Source organism: Colius striatus, chromosome 15 (assembly GCF_028858725.1).
Source record: "Colius striatus isolate bColStr4 chromosome 15, bColStr4.1.hap1, whole genome shotgun sequence".
In the NCBI taxonomy this organism is placed as follows: domain Eukaryota; kingdom Metazoa; phylum Chordata; class Aves; order Coliiformes; family Coliidae; genus Colius; species Colius striatus.
Window position 1 is genome coordinate 5865067 of NC_084773.1, and position 14993 is coordinate 5880059.

Sequence of the window (14993 nt, forward strand, 5' to 3'; positions counted from 1 at the left end):
TCCCTAGTGAGGAAGAACCTGCCAGGCTTGATCTGTACTTCAGAAATATGAGAATTACCTGGGGGAGGGAACAGTCTGTCCCCTGAGGTGGTGTTAGTCTAATAAGGGATGTGATTGAACAGGCCAAGTGTCCCATCTGCTGTATGGTAGTTTTGGTCATTAGAGTAGAAACTTGGTTCAGTCTGAGAGTTTGGATGCTGTTATTAGCCAGAAGCTGCAGCTTTTCACCATCTAAGAGTACTGTAACAAGTGCTTGGTCAAAACAAAACCATCAGCACTGTAAAGGTGTGTGTGGAGTAATCTCTCCCATTCCACTGGAAATCCAGTTTTGAAATGTTGGAGTGTTGTTACTTGGGAACAAAAAGGGTGAAGCATTGTTGTGCATTTGGTCATCATCTCTAATTGGCTTGCAGTGTTGTAACAGCCTTGTATATTAGATAGCTGTCCTGGCTGTCCTCTGGTGATGCTTCCAGCTGCATAGATTTTGGCCAATGATGGTCTGCCACAAGCCTGCTGAAGGTAACTCTTAATTTATATATATATATATAAAGAGAAAGCTCAAGTTCAGTAGGAATTATCCTCTATACAAAGACTGTGATGCAGTGTAGCAGGCTGTGTTAGCTGGTCAGAGCCACCTAGTCTGTGTGGAATTGGGGAGTGTTGGTTGGATGCTGAAGCTGGATATGCAAGATAAGCCTGTGGCTGAAGACTCTGCTGGTACCTGTCTGTTTCATGAGTAACATTCATACATAAGAGTCTTTTCTAACTCTACATTCTTTTCTCTGTGTCTCCTTGAGCTGCGCTGAAACTAAGCTCGTGCTGTGCTATGTGTTGTAAATCTTCTAGAGCAGCCAGAAGCTGGGGTCATGCAGCCTGTGGGGGAATAAGGACTCTGTCTCTGATCTCTCCTCCTTTCACCATTGCACTGTGTAGAAAACTGAAGTACCTATTTTAAGATGGGACCATTTAAAACTAATTTCTGCTTGTTACTTCTTGCTAGAGCAGTAATCTGCCAGTTGCAATAGAGAACACCTGGATATAGGTTTTTGCCAGCTATTTCTTACCAGTTTGTGTAAAGGTCAGGTGCAGTAGCAATGGTTTTCTCAAAGTGGTTAGTAACTGAGACTGCAGGGACAAAAGAATTGACTGTGACACTGTGGAAAGAGAATTGCTTTAGAGAAGTGGAAGCATTAGGTTAATGATGAAATACAATTTGTTGGTGTTGGGTATCTGGAATGAAATGGGGCTGTTTGGTTCTGGTTGGGAATTCTCCCCAGTAATTTGTGTTTTCATTTAGTTGAGGAAAATAACTCGGGATTAGGCAGACTTTTCCTCCCTGCAGCTCTCTGTAACCTCTGCCTCTACCTTGGCTGCTTAAAAGCCGAGAGCTGGTGTATGTTGGTACCAGCATTCTGCGGAGCTCTGATGTCCCCTGGCACAGCGCCGGCAGCGCAACTCGGCTCTATGCTCCTGAGAGGCAAAGGCCAGCTCCTGGCTTTTCCCAGGGGTGTAGTCAGGGTCGGTGCCATCCGCTGCAGCTCGGCGGGCTCCAACGAGCCGTGTTTCCTCAGCGCCCGCGGACACGGGACCCCCGCATCCCAACCCGCGCCGGTGCCGCTCGCTGTGCGGAGCCGGCCGCTGGGGGGCGCCTGCAGCCTGGCGGTGGCGCGGCGCGGCGGTGGCGGGGCGCCGCCTGGCGGGGGGCGGTGGGGCTGCAGCCCCGGCGGCTGCCGCTGCCCAGGCGCGAGCTGCGGGGCCCGGGGGGCTTCCCCGGGGGGGCTTTCGGCGGCACCCGGTGGCGGGCACGGCCAAAGGCGGCGGCCGCCGTCATGCCCGGTGTCTGCAGAAACCGCCAGTCGCTGTGGGGTTTCCTAAAGGCGCTTGCGAGTGGTGGGTTTGTGCTGCTCGGCTTCGTACGGAGCATGGCTAACCTCACAAGCAGCTTCAATAAACGTCGGCAATAAGAAAGGGAACGTAGGGAGCTTGTGCTTTAGCAGCTTTTTATCTTGGAAGTTGCAGTCCCTGTTCTGTTTCAGAAACTTCCCAGAAACGGCTTCTTTGTGCTTTGCTGCGAAATCAGGGACACGAGGTATTGGCATCGTCTGGTCAGGGCTGTAAACACAGCGCTGGAACATCTCAGGCTTGACCTCTGGGCCTGGCACAGTGTGGAGACTCCTTTGCTGCCACCCTGCTCACACAAACCAGATGTTGTGACCTCCAGCTGAGCCCATGTACCCTGAAGTCACAGATGTCTCTGGCTGCATTGCCAGCACTGCAGAAGGGTTCAGGAGCTGGTTCTTGCAGGCTGTGTCTGCTGGGCTTGTGTGGTGAGTGTGGGTGCCCAGAGGACTGGGAAGTCTTCTTGTCTTTCTCCAAGTACTGAGCTGATGCGCTGGAGTGAGGGTGGAAAGACAAGAGGCAGAGATGCTGGGTGTTTCATAGGCTGTTGGACTATAAAGTGGCATCCTGGCTAGGGAAATGAGGTGCATGGAAGTGACTTGCAGGTATTGTGGAACTTGCGTACATCTTATTTACAGATTAAAAGTAGGGTCTACTGTATGATCAAGCAGAAGCCTTGGCTCAATGTCCACTTTTATTTCACCCTGGCTCAGAAACAATTACCACGTGCTGTATGTATTAAACTGGAAAAGTTTCCTGACTTGTCAGTCAGTTGTTTGAAAAAAATAAGTGTAACTCAGTTACTGGACTCAAGCATGTTCTGCTCATGTGCAGGAGCTCAGACTGCTTTTCCTCTTGATGTTCTTCCTCTGCAGAGAGGTGTTTTTTCAGGTAAGCTTTCAGCTCAACATGGCCCCGAGAGCAGCAACTTTGAGAAAAAGCCTTCCAAGGAGTAAGGGCTTCCCTTGCAGCAAATAAGGCCAAGTTGGCAGTGTTTCACCTGCAGGGATCAGTCCTGCTTCTCAAGCCTGGATTAAGACAGCGGTTGATGATGACGTGATTGTGCAGAAGGTGATCTCTGACACTTATTGGCAATCTACTGAGCAATGTTTGTTCTGTCCCTTTCTGGGAATTGAATGTAGTGCCCTTGAAAACCATGTTTTGAAATGAGATCTCAGAAATGACGTGAGATTTCTGTATTTGCTTTCTCTGTGTCCTCAGCCAAATAGCCCATTCCTGCAATGAAGTGTTAAAAACCCAAACTCCTAACCTTTAAATAAGTTTGAGCAGCATCACAACATCAGTTTGTCATCAAACTGAAGTCTTTGTCACAAAAAATAAAGGCTAGCAGGTGTCCATGCATACCTCTGATGTCACTACAGACACCTGCACAAACTCCTACTCAAGTTTTTCACAGGTGCCATGGGTTTAAATCTGCCTGAGCAAGAAGACAGTTGGGTGACTGTGTGTCTCCTGCTTGGAGGCAAGAGTGTGGTAGTTCACCCTGCAAACCTCTGAAGAAATGCTATTCTTGTATGAACGCTGTCAGGTCAGCTGTGAGGCAGGTGTGAGTGAGTTTCAGTTCCTGTGCACTGTGTCTGGATTTGCAGAAAGGAGGTACAGACTCTTTTTTTGTTTGTTTCTGGAAGAGTTTTGTATGTTTTCTACTTAATGCATGTGAAACAAGCCCGAGAGGTGTATTTTATGCCAGCATTCCTGTTAATCCGTTATTTCTGTTAAAATTACATCTGTTATGGATCTGCTTGGCTTTACTGGTTAAGAAAGTTGGAGGATCTTGGTGGTGGCATGTCTCTGCCCTTCAGTCAGTCATCTACTTGTTGCAGTGTTCTGTGTGTGTGTTCGGGAGATGGGCTTCCAGGATTAATCTGGAACATATTAAACTCTTCCCGCTTGAAAGTCTTTTGGCAACTGTTGGAACTAAATACATACTTAAGAAAAAAAAACAAGCAGCTTTTAAGCATTCAAAAACTCCCTCTCTTGGCTCCTAGTTTTCTGACCTGTAACTTCTCTGCCCTTCCCTGCTTTGTCTGGAAACTGAAAATGACAAAATAAGCTAGGGCAAAAATACAGTGCAGGTGTCTACAGTTGAAGACTAATCAGCCTTGGAGAGAAGGAAATTGACTTAGAAAAGAGGGAAGGGCAGGTCATGTGAACATGGTTTTGGAAAAACAGAGTTAACTCTCCCTGGAGTATCTCAACAAATGCTTCTGAACTGGTTTTCTGTTTAGAAGGCTACATTTTAGCTTGTAATGGAATAGAAAACCAAAAAATGATCCTCAGATGCTCAGCATCTGACTAGTCTGTGTGTGTATATAAATGTACTGGCCTTTGTGTTCAGGTCAGTGTCATAAGTGTCAGTTTCTCAATGAATAAAAATGAATATGCATGTTGCACTTTACTACTATATTCTGTGGCACTTTACTGCCATAGTCTGTGTTGCATTTATCTTCTGTAAAAGAGATGTATGTAACAGTGCCATATTGAGCATTTTAGGACTTTGCTCAGCCCAGTTAATAAAGTTTCACTTTTAGAGATAAAGACAACGTTGAAACATGGCTAAACACAACACCCAGCTGCCACGCCACTGCTCTCTGCAGTGTGGCATCTTTCCAGTGTAATTTGTGAATAGGTTTTCTTTTTCCTGGTAGCTAAACATGATGTTAGAAACTTATTGTTTATTTATGGTTTTCTCCATCATTAATTTAGCCTTCGGGTCAAAACAAGGTGAATTGAAGATTGCATTTGATGCATGACTTAAAAGACGTTGCATGCTCGCTGAACGTGCTCTTTTTGGGGTTTAAAAAACCAAACCCAGCCCGCCTTTCTGAGGCAGCACCGTGCTCTGTGCAGCTGCACTCTCGGGGCTGCAGACAGTGCAGCGCCTGCTTCTCCGTGCTCGCTGCCACCCCTGCTCTTGTCTGCTTCCTGCCAAGCGCTGCTTTCCTGCTCCCGCAGCCTGGGGCCGGTGCCTGCGCGGCTTGCGCGGGGAACGATGTGAGACACCAACTGCGCGGCACGGCCTGGGCCGGTCGGGCCGCTGTCCCCTGGGGCGGAGGGAGGCTGCGCGCAGCCTCTGCCGCGAGGGCGCGGGGCGAGCGCCCCGGGCTGCGCGTCCTCCCGCACAAACCGCGGCCTGCAGCTCCGCCCTGCCGGGCTGTGGCGGGCGGGGGCTCGGTCGCTCCCGCGGGCAGCCTCGCCTCAGGGGCGGCGCGGCCTCGCCCCCGCCGAGCGGAGAGGCGGTGCGGCCCCGCCCGCCGCCACTGCAGTGGGAGCCGGGAGGCGGGCGAGGATGGCGGCGGCGGCGGCGCCGGCGCGGGAGCTCACGCAGAACCCGCTGCAGAAGACATGGGAGCCCTACGACAACGGGCTGCCGGCGGGGCACAGCGCCCAGCGCGGCGGTGAGCGGGGCGGGGGGGCGCGGCGGGACGGCTGTCCGCGCCGCGCTGTCGCAGCTCCGGCAGCTGTCAGCGGCACCCTCCGCGCGGCCGCTCCTCCTCTCGGCCGTGGCGCCGCGGGGGAGCCGCACCCGGGGGCGATGCGGCCTCGGCGGGGTCGGGGTGCGAGGAGAGCGGCGTGAGCGGGCGGAGCCGGGAGGGCCCCGCCGCCGTTACTGCCCCCGCCGAGCGCCAGACCCCTTGCCTGGGCTTTAACGCGGGGCCGCTGCGGACGGCGCGTTCCGAGGATCCCCCGGCCCGCGGCTGATGTGCGGGGACGGAGCGGGTCTGGTGGGTGAGGCTGTCGTGGTTCCCTATGGAGGATCGCCTGAAACGCCGAGGAAGGCAGAAAACCCCGAAGCTGCTGGATGTGTGCCCAGCGGAAAGCAACGACGCTTGGCTGGGAAGAGTCTTTTTCTGGTTGCTTTTGTTGCTGGGTTGTTTTTTTTTCTTTAAATGCTCTGGTTCTGAGGAGCGGTTATAGTCAGTATATTCTTCTTGAAGAAAGGCCTGAAAATGTCACTGTATTCTTGGTTTGCTTTTTTTCTGCATCAGGCCATCTGTTGTATGAGTTAATGGCTTTCCGTATTTTGAGGTGCAGCCAACCAAGTCATCAACCTCTAAAGACTTTGGCTGTGGCGTTTGTAAACCATCGTTTATTAACAAACTTTGCCTCGCAGGTTTTTTTCCTTCCCCCCCCTTTTATTCTTCCTTTTTCTTCACTTAAATAATTGAGGTTCAGTACACGGCAGTTTTGCAGACAAAAGGGGCTTTGTCGTGTGGAATTGTTTTTATTTGTCATGCAAAGAGGCAGCGCTGACAGAGCTGAGGGCTCTGCCGGTATGGCAGACGTCCATGGCCTCAGCTTTGGTCCAGTCCTTGCTAAAAAAAAAAAGCCCAAACTTTCTTGTTTTCTGCTAGGCAAACAAGCGTGTGTTTCTTCATGAAATCAGTTCCACCAGCACCTGAAAAATAGTAGGTGAATACTGAAATAGGAAAAAAAAGGTTAGAAAACGTATGTAATTACTCTTGTAAGCAGTTAAAAAGAATGCTCTGTTTTGGCCTTAATGTGGCATCTCTTTTCCAAACCAAATCAGATTTGTTACAGGTTTGACACAGACACTGTTTTACATAAAAACACCATCATAACCAAACTCAAAACCGAAATCTGGTAACATGCACATTCTCCTTGGCAGAATTATTTCACTTCTCCTGACTGGAAGTTTAAAAAAATGATTTCACATACTTGTTCTTTTGTAGGATTGTGTAGTTTTGGGTGCCCAAGACCCCTTATAAAACCCTTTTGCTAGAAAAAGATTTGACAATGTTTCTTTGTAGTCCTTTTGGTTTTTTGCCTGCATTTGCTCTTGCAACTCCATCCATTTGTCTATGTGGTATGTAAGAATTACAAACAGTCTAGAGAGCAGCAGAACCTGGTCTTCCATGATAAAAACCCTCTATCTTGTTCCAGCAAGCTGAGAACACTATGTAATTTTTCCAGTCCAAGGGGGCTGCAGAGCCCTTTATCCTCAGATTTTCATGTGCCACGTACTGTGTTCTGATGAGACAGTGTGGCCTGCAGGGTCTGTAGCCATGCTGTGGCAGCTCAGGATGGATTGCCCAGGCTAGGTCATTTGAGGCACTGCTGGGATTGAGAGATTCCAGTTCTCTGCTGTTATAGATAACTATGTTAAATGTTGCTGTTCAGAAAGATTCAAGCTCGAGTGAAAGTGGTTTTCTTGTCCTTAAGAGTAGCTTTCTAGTAGAATCAGTGAAGCTAGTCACTCTGATATCTTATGAATGCTAAGGCTAAGGGAGATGAACTCTTTCAGTCTCCTTTGGCTGGGTCTTTTTGTTTCCTTGTTTGTGCTAATGACCTTTATCTGCACTACTTTTCTCTTTCTAGAGGGCAGATGGACAGAATCATGCAGATCTCCAGTTGAGGATTCACCAGATCCACCTTCACAGGGACTTACCTCTGTCAGCTGGTTTTAGTCCTATTTTTCTAAAAATGGTAGCAACTGAAATTATGTATGGGAGAATAAATCTGGATAATTGTAGCAGGGTTTGGCTTCAGATGAGGCTTTGAAGAGCTCACTTTTTTAGTCAGTGCATTATGTCTTCAAGGAGTTCTGGTTCCATGCAGGCTACTGAGCAGACTGAGCTTTTGTAGCTGATGAGACTAGTGAAATGAAGGTAACTGTTCCAAATGAAGTTCCAAAGTAAGACTGTAGGGCAGTAGAAATGCACTTTTTCATTTGCCATTTACTTTTGTGTTGTTTTTTTTTGTGAAAGGTTTCTTACCTATGAATAGGTAAGAAACAAATAGCAAAGCTGCTGTAGTGAAATTTGTTTGGAGAGCAGAGCAGAGGATGTGTATGGAATGAGAGATAAATAGTCAACTTCCTGTGGTTAAACGTTATTTTCTTCCCCTACTACACTTAATGGCTTTGTTTCCCTAAAGCTGCTGGAATTTGGTCATTCTGATGATATTTAATTTGTTGTTCATACAGCAATATGAATGTGCATTGCTAAAAAAAAAGCATCAAATTAAGATTATCTTTGTCCTAAAGTCTTTGAGCTCATGCTCCATGTGTGTATTTGTGCTCTCAGCCCTAGGAGCTGGAGAAAGTGAATAAGCCAAGGACAAAGAGGTCCCACCTGTAGCTTGAGGACTGGCGTGTATGATGGGGCCATCACTGTTGACATCAAAGGTATAGGAAGCAAGTGGTAACCCTGAGCAAGTGGATGGCAGAGCTGCTAGGAGCAGCCAGTGGTGTGAGGCTAGCTAGATGAGAAATAGGAGTTCTGAATCCCTTGAATCAAGGTGATGAGAGAAACTGGGGATTTGGAGAAAGAGAGAAGAGGCAAATTAAAAGATTTCTTCAGGTAAAGGATAAGGATGCTCTTCAGGAAGAGCAGCAGGATGGGGAACGTGAAGAAAGATAACCCATTGTCGTTACCAATGGTAAAAAATGCATTAGCAATAGCTAAATAGTGATGGGGAAGACATGTAGGACTAACCTTATTTGAAAGGATGGTTGTGTTGGCTTAAATAGATCTGTTTATGATTCTCTAAATAGTATAGTGATTTTGAAGAACAGACCTTGAGTCAGAGGCCATAGAAACAGCAAGAATCCTTCGTGAATTTCAGATGAGTAACCGCAGTGGCTTGATAGAAAATGCCTCTGGTCTTAAAAGTTGACTTCAAAATGTAACACAGATAAAGAAAAACAAACTCTCCTTTTGGGTGAAAGGGAGAGCTGATAATATATTATGTAGTAGATGGGCTTGAAAAATACCCACTGTTGTCTCTGATTTCACAAGATCCATGTGAATTTTGAGGGCTGATGAAATGCTGCATAGCTGAGTTGTGTTGTTTAATGTCCCAGTCTAGTTGCACAATCTTCTTCTGTGTCTTGTGTTGTTTCACAACAGTCTAAGAGGCAAGGAATGAGCATGTCATTTCGTCTTTCCTTGACTCTATACACTTTAGAAGGGTAGACAGTCATAATTTTACTCTGAGCTGCATCTTGCTGTGTTGTTCAGCAGTATATATATTTTAACTGGGATAATGACTTTGCTTAAATTCCAGCACTCGGCTTTAATGCACTTCATCACTTATCCATTTTCACCCACTGTTAACTTGGATGTGTGTTTTGTGTGTTCCCTCTAAGCAAGGGAATGCAACATACCTTTGATTTTGATATAACTGTTTATAAACATCCAATCTTCCATGCATATGTCACAAACATCTATTGTAAAGGAAAAGAGTAAAGTCATAAAGCATCTTTAACAAATGGCAGAATACAACCCTCTAAGTTTTGTTTTGCTGTTTTGAAAGTTCTGAACTCTAGCAAAATGAGTGTTGACAGCACATCCACGGGTTGGGGCTGTTGAACCCTTAGGAGTTACACAGGTGAAGCATTATTAAGAATATAGTTTGTTTTCTTGAGGCAAGGTTGTGTGGAGATTTCTGGAGGTAAACCAGAAAGTCCAGTGATAAGCAATTGAGAGAAAGCTGCACTTAGGAGTCTGCCTTGGCTCTGCAGCTCTCACCTGTATAACTACTGTTTTGCTGCAAATTGGTTTTCATGTAAAGTCAATAACAGTGAGGTGCTCTGAGAAGGGCAGTGGAGCATTTTGCCATTGGGAAAATATTAACCTCCAGAGGTTTGTTTTTATTAATCCCAGGAGTTATATCTGTGTAACTTGTGATTGGTTTGTTTGTTTTTATCAGTCCATTTCCTCGTGTCAAAATTGCTTATGTTTCTCCAAAGGAAGGTGAAAGTTTTGAGGCAGTGACATTTTAAACACTGTCATTGGAATGAAAGTCTCTCCCCACTTGCAGTGAGTGTTGGCAGTGTTTTGTTGAGAAAGCTGTGGTTCAGTAAGAGAAAGACAATTAAATTACCTTTCACTTTTGAGTATTTGAGACATCTCTGGAACATTGTGATTCATTATGCTCCTGAGTTTTTTATGGAGCTAATGAGCAAAATTAAGCCTTGTTGATTACACAGGAAAACCAAAAGCCTGTGCTGAGTCTTATGTGTGTAGTTGAGAATGCTACACTGAGGTACTCAAGAAATTAAGTAGTTGTGTTGAGTTCTTTTCTGTCCTGTCATTTACCTATTAACATCTGCTGTTTTGGCCAGCAAATGTGCTTTTGACTGACTTACAAGTGCATAGGTACCCTTGTCACTATGTGCCACCTGTGTAAGTGGTGTTAGACTCTAACCACTGTTGGCCAACTAAATTAGTGCCCCTAATTTTAAATTGCAAGCTGGCATCCTTCTGATGAGGACAAGCCCTAATGAGTATGTTGTAGTACCAGATACTGTGTAGAGATGTTCACAGGGCTGTGACATCATGTAAAAGCAGAGTATTTAAGGTTATTGAAATCAGTGGTATTCCTCCTTTTGGTTTGCAGGGCATCTGTCTTACTGGTACCTGTCTTTAAAGAGGAAAAGCACTCAGTCAACCTGACACCTGATCATAACAGGATTGCAATTGGTTTGGGATCATAGCATCGTTAGAGTTGGAAATGACCTTTAAGATCATCGGGTCCAGCCACTAACCTCACACTGCCAGGCCCATCACTGAACTAAACCCTATCCCTCAGCACCTCATCTATGTGTCTTTTCAATATCTCCAGGGATGGTGACTCCATCACCTCCCTGGGCAGCCCCTTCCAATGCTTAACAACCCTTTTGGTGAAAAAGTTCTTCATATTGTCCAATCTAAACCTCCCCTGGTGCAATTTGAGCCCATTTCCTCATGTCCTGTCATTCATTACTGGGGAGAAGAGGTTGACCCCCACCTCACTACAGCTGCCTTTCAGGTAGTTGTAGAGAGTGCTCATGTCTCCTCTCAGCCTTCTCTAGGCTAAACACCCCCAGCTCCCTCAGCCGCTCCTCATCCAACTTATTCTCCAGACCCTTTACCAGCTTTGTTGCCTGTCTCTGGACACACTCCATCAGATAATTCCGTCAGATAATTCCCTTGGTTTCTGCTGTGTGATTTCACACTATGTGTTTCAAACTGTGCAGTGCACAGAGTGATCAGCATAGCAGATGAGGTGTGCAAGTTAGACTGTACACATAGGGCTCTAATAAAGGCAGTTTTGATAGTTTCGGTAGAGAGTTGGTGTAATCTGTGAAGCAGTCTCATTTAGGTATGTTTCTTCACAGTAGATCCCTAGCCTTTATTTTTGCAAAATGGAGTTCTGCTCCAGTGTTTATAGTTAGGTTAACAAAAGAGAAATATTTGTTGAGAAGACTAAACTTGTATGGCTCACCCTGGGAGAAGAAGAAGGGAAAAACCAAAGAAGTGATGTAAGTATGATGTTAGTTGGTCAATTCTGTCCAGAATAGGTAGAAAAGCCTATTTCATTTAGCACTGTTCCTTGCAAAGCAAGTGGAGCTGAGGCTGTGTTCAGAGCCTTTTTGTGCAGATTCTGATTTGTCTTTTACAAGTCTTTATTTCCCTGCTTACACCAGAAAATTGCTTAAAACTTGATACTACTAGATATTTCAGGTGAAGAACCTTTCAAACTGTCTCTGAACAGCAATGTTTTCTCCTAAAATTTCTAGAGGCTCAGAGATTTCTCCTATCTCTATGTTTTATTGTCCTTAAAAGTAGAAGCATAGCTGTTAAGCTTAGTAAACGCTGTACTCTATGCATTTCATGGACTTTGTTTCCTGAGCCTGCCTTCCTCTTCTTGGAGAGGGACTTCACAGGATTCAACTCAGGACACCAAGGAAAAAGGACAGGCAAACATCCTTCTTTATAGGCATCTGCACAGAGGAGCTTACTCTGAGGGCTTTTATTGGTGTCCTGGAGACATGGATGTATTTGGATGGATCTGTTTTGATTTGCATTGGGTTCCCTGTAATTTTCATTGCATGGACTAGACTGTTTCTTGAGTTTGAGGTTAGGTAAAGTTTTGCCTCCTTTCTCTCCTGAAAAGTAGTGTGTTTTTAATGGGTTTGGAGTTTGGTTTTTTTTCTCTTTAATGTGTGTTTTAAGAGTGTATCTGTCTTTTCTAATCTATTTATCCTTTTTTGATGGGTTTACTACGTGGAATAACTGTGCCAGATTCATGCAAGTGACTTGGTGGGATGGGACAGATCCAAGATTTTTGAATGTCAGGCAATCACAGTGCTTTGTACATCAGTGTAGTTACACCTTACAACCTTACACTGAGATATAGTCTTTTGGAGCAAGCTGACTCCTCCTCTTTCAAGACACAGAAAATGGATGCACATAGGGAAATATATAGAAATGCATAGAAATGAATTCCCTTTCAAATATGAACTCTAGGGAGCTGGTTGTACCTTTGCCCTACCTCAATAACTTTCTTTTTAGGCAGTTTGTCGTAACTGTGATAGATTTGTGCAAGGTAGCCATAGTTTTGTGCCATTCTTTCGAAGTCCCTTCCAACCCTTAAGGTTCTGTGATTGCATAGAATACTTGTACTTTTTTCCTAGTAGCCATCAAGTAACAGTCAAAATTAGTTCTATTTCAAAAGGGATTTTGTGTTAATATTTCAAGGAGGAGAAATAAATAATGAATACTCAGTTGTACCATAGTGTGTTAAGCTGCATCTGTCATGCTTGTTTCATGCTTGTTGAGCTGTGTCAAGGCCTGTGTTAGAGATTTAAAAGCTGTCTAAACGTTGTGTACACCTTGCTGTTTCCTTTCAATGCAAGCACTGAACTGAGGTACACAGAGGTGTAAGTTGTCTCTGTCCTTTTTTTGGTGTTGTTTTAGTATATCTTAAAACACGTATGCAAATAAATAGCGTACTTGTCTTCTGCCTGCATACAACTCTTGTGTCCAATGTTGCACTACCACTGTCTTGCCCTTCCAAAATTCAGCACAAGGAACCCAGTTAGATCCACTGTACTCCCAAAAAAACCCCTGAAACAGAGACACGATGCATGAGCTGCTTGAACAGTCACTTCCTCTGAGAGCATTGTCATTTTACACCACAATATAAGCTTTTGCTTTGTGGGGATGTTAATGCTGAATCCTAGTTTTCTGCTTTTCTGTTTCAGTATGTATGACCAATTGCCCTACTCTGATTGTCATGGTGGGCCTCCCAGCAAGAGGAAAAACCTACATCTCGAAGAAGCTGACACGTTATTTAAATTGGATTGGAGTTCCTACGAAAGGTAGTGGATTTACTTTTGCTTGCAGCAGGACAGAGCAGATGCTGAGTATTTTATAAACCTAATTCCCAGTAATTTTGTTGCCAACTTTGCTAAAAATCCACCTCCTTTGTTAACTTATTTTTAAGCAGTAGCATATGCAACCTCTCTGTTTTGTTTAGATGTTAGTTAATCAAATTCTGGTGACTGTTCATTTACCTCCTTTTTTCTGCCGGGTGCCTAAATCAACTTTTTGTCCTTGTCCCTTAATTCATTATTATCTAGCTGTCTTTCCCCATCCCCCCTTCTTTAAGTGGGTGAGAGGGAATTGTGTTTACAAGCTGACAAGCAGTCAGTACTGCTGGGTACTTTCTGTGAACTTTGCGCAACATGTAATTCTTTGTGTAACTCTAACTGCATTTATGGAATGTGTTACAGCTCTTTGTATGAATATTAAGAGCCCAAGGACCTGAAGCAGCCACTTGTTATCATTCTAGAAGGACTTTATATATGTGTTTTGAGTGGGAAGCGACAGCTCAGATTGGCTATGCCAAGGACTTGGGCTGTCCTGCCTCATTCCCAAGCTTCTCTGCTATCTTGGGGGCCAGGATGGACAAGTAAACAAGACCTAAGTCCATTTCAGGTTCTCAACTCTGTTTCTGTAGAAGAAAATGGTAGATTTAGTGTTCTGTGATTTTTGTGTGTGATGCAGTAATGGTGGCTTTATAGTTATGACTAGTTTATCATTTACGTGACATTAAACATATTAGATCATAGCGAAGTGCAGACTTTTGGCTGAATGAGTACTGAATGAGAGGAGTATTTCCTAGTAGCTCTTAGGAAGTCAAGATGAAAAGTTCTGGCCCATATTAAAACTGCCTTTTGATTCTAGGGTATAGCTTTTTCCTATTTTCTTAAGCGCTTAGAAACTTGTCTGATATGCTTTCTTTACATGAGATCTGGAGGATATGTTGCATTCAGTATGAGAGTTTACAGGGTTTGAGTGGGAGAGTTTACAGGATTTAAATTACTGAGTTTTAACTTTTCACAGGGTATAACCATTCTTGTGAGTAGTATCAGATATTTAGGGACTTCAATTTTATCCATTAGGCTGAAACAGAGTAACAATCTAAATAAGTTAGCCTATAGCTGATAAAATGTATGTGATATAGCTATGGTTATATGTTAGAAACACATATAGATATATATATGTATTATATGTTATTGTGTCCAGCATTTTACAGTGTGAACTTTGAAAAGCAGACATCCAGTATTGGACAACAAACAAGATACTGTCCACATCTGGTTCATGTTTGGTTAAATATATCCCAAATACTGTAAAATAGGTAGAGGAGGTCTGCTTCACTTATAGGAAAAGTTCCATGGGTGACTGTGAACAGCACATCAGAAAACAGATGCACTTGTGCTTAATACAAAATAGAGCATTGCTGTCTAATTCTACAAAGATATACAACATAAAGTTACCACAGGAGCTTCTGTCCTAGGTTGCTGGTTATGGTTTGTCTTTGTTAGAAAAGATGACTTGGTATTTTATTGGAAAACCACAGACCTTTCCCGTTCTTTGTGTCATTATTGATGTAGTTTTACTGAGGCTGAAGTCAATTTAAAATACCTCACTGACTGAGGGAATAGATGACACGTTGCGTAATGCATCCAATTGATTGAGGCTGAATCTGTGCATAAGTGTCAAGTGGCCCTAACATCTGCTACTCTGTGGCTCTTGATGTCTTAAAATTGTGGTGTATTTAGTATAGTAGGTGTTCTTATTCTCTGAGACAGATTATGTAAACCAGAGGAAAGATAAATGCCATCTTTTCATGTAACACACGTTAATCAAGCAGGGGAGTTCAGGAACAGAGCTGAAGGTAAATAGTCTGAGGTTCATGTTAGTTGAATCATTTCAGCCATCAATACTGTGTTTTATTTCTTCTAGAATCCTGTGTTGTTTAGAATGTGAAATGGTTAA

General features: G+C 44.3%; 1 protein-coding gene across 5 annotated transcripts in view; it reads left to right on the forward strand.

The window, feature by feature from the left end:
* LOC104550936 (6-phosphofructo-2-kinase/fructose-2,6-bisphosphatase 4) overlaps window positions 1–14993 on the forward strand; it is a 51882-nt gene that overhangs the window by 10688 nt on the left and 26201 nt on the right. For 3 of the 5 annotated variants that reach the window (XR_009819785.1, XM_062008184.1, XM_062008185.1), the window contains exons 1-2: window positions 5188–5318; window positions 12914–13030. Coding sequence is in view for 4 of the 5 variants with exons in the window: in XM_062008184.1 (XP_061864168.1) it covers window positions 5210–5318; window positions 12914–13030 (226 nt within the window). In the remaining variant the exon portion in view is untranslated. Of the gene's footprint in view, window positions 1–5187; window positions 5319–11113; window positions 11189–12913; window positions 13031–14993 lie in introns of those variants that run through there. The other 2 variants (XM_062008188.1, XM_062008187.1) reach the window with 2 other exon arrangements.